Source organism: Triticum dicoccoides, chromosome 3A (genome assembly GCF_002162155.2).
Source record: "Triticum dicoccoides isolate Atlit2015 ecotype Zavitan chromosome 3A, WEW_v2.0, whole genome shotgun sequence".
NCBI lineage: Eukaryota > Viridiplantae > Streptophyta > Magnoliopsida > Poales > Poaceae > Triticum > Triticum dicoccoides.
The window spans coordinates 652,223,068-652,227,456 of NC_041384.1; the positions used below are offsets into that span (position 1 = coordinate 652,223,068).

At 37.7% G+C, this 4,389-nt stretch overlaps 1 protein-coding gene across 1 annotated transcript; it reads right to left on the minus strand.

Moving 5' to 3' along the window:
* Positions 1–418: 418 nt before the first annotated feature.
* On the minus strand, positions 419–3,892 carry LOC119272763. The gene is made up of 8 exons (XM_037554164.1): positions 3,814–3,892; positions 1,821–2,001; positions 1,576–1,728; positions 1,358–1,492; positions 919–1,000; positions 689–787; positions 520–590; positions 419–446 (listed from the first exon to the last, which is right to left on the minus strand). Exons 1-8 carry the CDS (start codon positions 3,890–3,892, stop codon positions 419–421), a joined length of 828 nt encoding a protein of 275 aa, XP_037410061.1.
* Positions 3,893–4,389: the final 497 nt, after the last annotated feature.

Genomic DNA, 4,389 nt, shown 5'->3' on the forward strand with positions numbered 1-4,389 from the left:
ATCAAATATAGTTTCCAAAAAAATCCATCAAATGCACTTACACTGGTATCTTAATTTTTTGAATGAATGGAAACAATTGTAAATTCTTTATGATGAACTGGGTGCTGACTGTCACTGAAGCTATCTGTTTGGACTATCAGCCTTGTTTGTCTTGACTGTTTGCATAGAATGTATTACTAACTTATTACTAGAAGTCTTCAAATTTCCTCAAAACTTGCCACCGGTGAAGATGAACTCTGATTTGTTGGTCAAGATGATGTTGCCTGATGAGTAAGAGACAAAAACCATTCATAGTTAACACAAGAGCAGGAAGCATAAGAGAAGATAGCATGATGTTAATTATCAACAGCACCAATCTGCCATTACCCAACAACAAGTAGGTGGTACAGTTTAATCCGGAGCAATCTTGATATGCAATCTACTCTGCAGCTTTTGCATCCATTTTCCTGCAGATAAGTACAAGGGAAATAAGATCACAATTTAACAACCATTAAATAAAGACGGTAGGGATAAGCATACTCTTTGTATGAAAGAATATCTATGCGTATGTCCTCTAGGCTCTTCAGTTCATCCGGATCGAACAAGGCATCCTTAGAACAAAGTCATCAGTTAAACAAACAAATTAGTAAAAGACTTTGTGAGGCACAAATAGGAATGTTGTGTAAAGTTTGAAGCGGATGACATATACCAGATGGCTCAAATCTTCTCCCAGTTTTTTTATCGTGAGAAAACAGTACGCGAAGTAGAGAACATACATACCACAATCTACTCCACTTTGTTGTGGCACCTACAAGTTTGTTTAAGTATATCATAACAGAAATCCAAATAATTAAGAAGCAACAATATAGAACATAATAATAGATATATTTTTTCCAAAAGATGAAAAATAGTTCGACTGTCAGAAGTTAAACACCATACCTTAGGAAACTCAAGTTCGACTTCATTTATGAACTGCTCTAACTCTTCCCACTCTTCGAATTTTAAAATATCAACAATGAATCTGGTATACACCATCAATAAAGGGCTAATAAATATAGGGCATTCAGAATAAGGATGACAATTATGTGTTATAGACAATGCAGATGAGTAAATAAAACATTTATGTGAACGTAAACTAAGGCTTATATCAGGGAGCTTTTGACGCCCACTCCATGCAACCTCCAACTAAAATTAATGCACAATGTTTTTTGAAATACTAAACACCTTGTTGGGCTAATAATATATAGAGATAAAAAACATATCTCATTGTAGTATCTTGAGTTGCCTACGTGCAAAACCATGCTACAACAAAATATGTAAACATGCTAAGATGAATTATTTTGATGGCTTAGTGAGAGAGAAAATAAAGTGAACAAACCTGTTGATGATTGGTTGTAACCTCTCCGCTTTCACCTTTTTAAGTGAATCCAGTAGCAGCATGCGTGGCCCCTTCTTAGTACCCAAGTACTTGGTCTTGCCAAAATTGCACAACACAAGAAGGCTCCAGTGTCCCCTATATATAGTCAACAAAGTGAATATTTGGTATCATGCGGATCAAATAAGTGATTCTGCATGATCATAATGTGAGTAACATACCAAATAACATATCGTCTTGTGAATATCTTCTTAGCTTTTATCCATTTAAGGATTCTTGATTTATCATCCCAGTCGGTGTACATGTTAAACCACAACGGATTAAGGTACGCATAATCGTTCTTCTTTTTAATATCCATGCATGACCAAACATCCCTACATAGAGAGTTGTAGTAGTACATTATAAGATTACCATTCCAATCAAAAGAAAATGAAAACTAACAACCTAAGACAAAGACATAACATACTCCATGCACAACTCAAAAATATGAGTGTCTAGCATCTCTTTATTTGTTTTGTCCCTCCTGCTAATGCGGGACCTTTTTTTTAGAGCGGGTTGATCTTGAAAGGAGGGTAGTTCATTTTTCAAGCTCCGTCGCGTCTTAACTTCTCTGCCTTTGCTTGTCTGGGAGCACTTATTTTGGCATTCTACACAAGGAAAAATAGAAATGACATGGAGATAACACTCATGCATGTGCACGCACGTGCACGCTTACACGCTCACGCCATGTTAGACCGCGTGAATTAAAAAAAACACTCTTGTGTAACTATTTTGTACTATGTAGTAAAATCATCTTGAAAAGCCACATATAGGGGTGAACGTAAGACTAAAGTAAGATACAACACATAAAAGTTGCACAATTAACAACAAGTCATCATGTTTACAATATGAATATGGGAAAGTATATAAAAAATTGTAAATCAAGCACTTACAAGATCGATATTTTTCTTTTAAAAGAAAATGGTACAACCCTGGTTCATGACCAGTGAACTAGCTAAGTTACTACTGTTTACAATGATATAATAAAGTTCTCCCCCCTAAAAGAAATATAAGAGCGTTTAGATCACTAAAATAGTGATATAATGAATCAAGAGGAAGTGATTTGCTTCCTAGATGACAAAATAATTTCCCTTGTGGAATAAATGCCTGTGTATGATTGTTAAACAGCCTAGAATGTGATCCTCCTGTGCACTAGGTAATGTATCCAGCGAAACAATACAAAAGCTAAAAAAATAGCATGTCCTATAATTAATTAATAATCGGGTAAACTCCTAGATTGTGCTAAAAACATATGCAGCCATATTAAACAAATGGTGTATTGTAATTGACATGAAGAGTTAGGCCATTGAAATTAGATAAGAGCTAAGCATTTCCAATGATTAGTAAACCTCCAACTTTAAGTTAAACTACATCAAAAATAGTTTAGCTTGAAATTACGAAAACAACCACTAAACACAAGTGACGAGTGAGTTGGTAGTCATACTATGTCACATACATAAAATCATAACTATCAAATCTTGTAAAGCTACCGAAACAGAAGGACAAAATTATGAACCGTGATTAGATGTTATAAACGGTGGTAATTGATCGATCACACCACTGATTAGTGCTTGAATACTAGCTAAGCAGCCTTTCCATTGCCCTAACCCCTAGATGTGGTGATGCTAGTAGAACTTGGCAAATTTATGTATACAAAGATACATACTACTTATAGGTGAAAAATTCATTAAACAACAACACCAAGGCAGTACGCAAAAAAAACGCCAAGGCTCTGTGCCCTAGATGGTTAATCTATGAAAGCACCAGATCTCACCACGAAACCGAGTCATGAACATCTAATCACCATTGTTCTAGATATGAAAGTCTAATCTGAACTGAATAAACCACTAAAATGGCTCATTGGATCTACTGACCTTTCAATAATCTTATGCATATGTAGGTTTATATAACTTTAACCTTGATTCAGAGCGAGATATTAATCGTTGTTTTTAATATCTGACCAGACCCTCTAAATATCCATGTCGTATAAAAGACATCACCCAAATTAATACCATGAATTCTATCTAACCGGCTAATGATCCTAGGAATTCCTGTCCGTTTCCAAGAAGCAATAGTGTAATCCAAACGTGGAGCATGCAGTCGTTTAAAATAACCAATAGAATCCGCCCAGAAATATAATTTGAGGAGCTATTTCCAACATTCTTCGTTTGCAAGAAATTAAACAAGGAGCAAAGCTAATCTAATCTAATCTGAACAGAAGACGGGAGTGACCAGCGCCATATTGCACCTATCCTACCAACCATCGAACAAAAATACACCACTCTATGCAACACCGTCAGAGTCTCAGAGACCAACAGAGAAGATCACGGGGGACGCCCAAGGCCCAACACCACCGTGATGAGCAGATCAAGCGGATGGAAAGGGAAAAGGACCAGGTTGGTCGTCGATCGCGCGCTCACCTTGGTCGCTGTTGTCGTCGCCGTCAAGGTCGATGATGATGTTCTCCTGGTTGCAGGCCTTTTGGCTCTGGCGAGGCATGGCGGCTCCCAGGGGTCTGGGATGGAGAATTCGATTTCTAGGGTTTGAATGATTTGGTTCCTTGCGGTACAAATAGGCGATGGCGAGTTCAGATCGGGAAAGTGGTAGTGGGATGACGCGTCTTGTATCTGAGCTTTGCTTCACTGGCCGGTTTGCCTTCTTGTTCCTTTCCTTTTCTGGAGCGAAGATGAAAACGGACCTCGGGAAAGCCCGCCTGTTCTTTCTTTCAAACACAATCAGATAGATGGCCGACTAGAGCTGGTAAGTGTGGCAAAGGTCTCATTTTTATTATTAAAAAATGACTCATTTCTCTCAGGGTCTTTTTGTGAGGATTCAGCTCATTATATTTACTCCTAATAGAGCAGTTGGTAGTCTCCGTTTCGGGTTTTTCGTCCCACCTCCCACTGTCGCTGGTTTTTTTCATAGGTTTTTTTCATGGATTTTTTTCGTCCCCTCCCCACTTCATAGGTATATTTTCGCGTCCCCCTCCCACATAA

Coding starts and splice junctions, on each gene's coding strand:
- LOC119272763 (XM_037554164.1), bottom strand. CDS start 3,892: ATGCCTCGCCAGAGCCAAAAGGCCTGCAACCAGGAGAACATCATCATC. Junction 1,493..1,575: donor ACAAGACGATATGTTATTTG/GTATGTTACTCA, acceptor GACTATATATAG/GGGACACTGGAGCCTTCTTG. Junction 447..519: donor GATATTCTTTCATACAAAGA/GTATGCTTATCC, acceptor ACTTATCTGCAG/GAAAATGGATGCAAAAGCTG.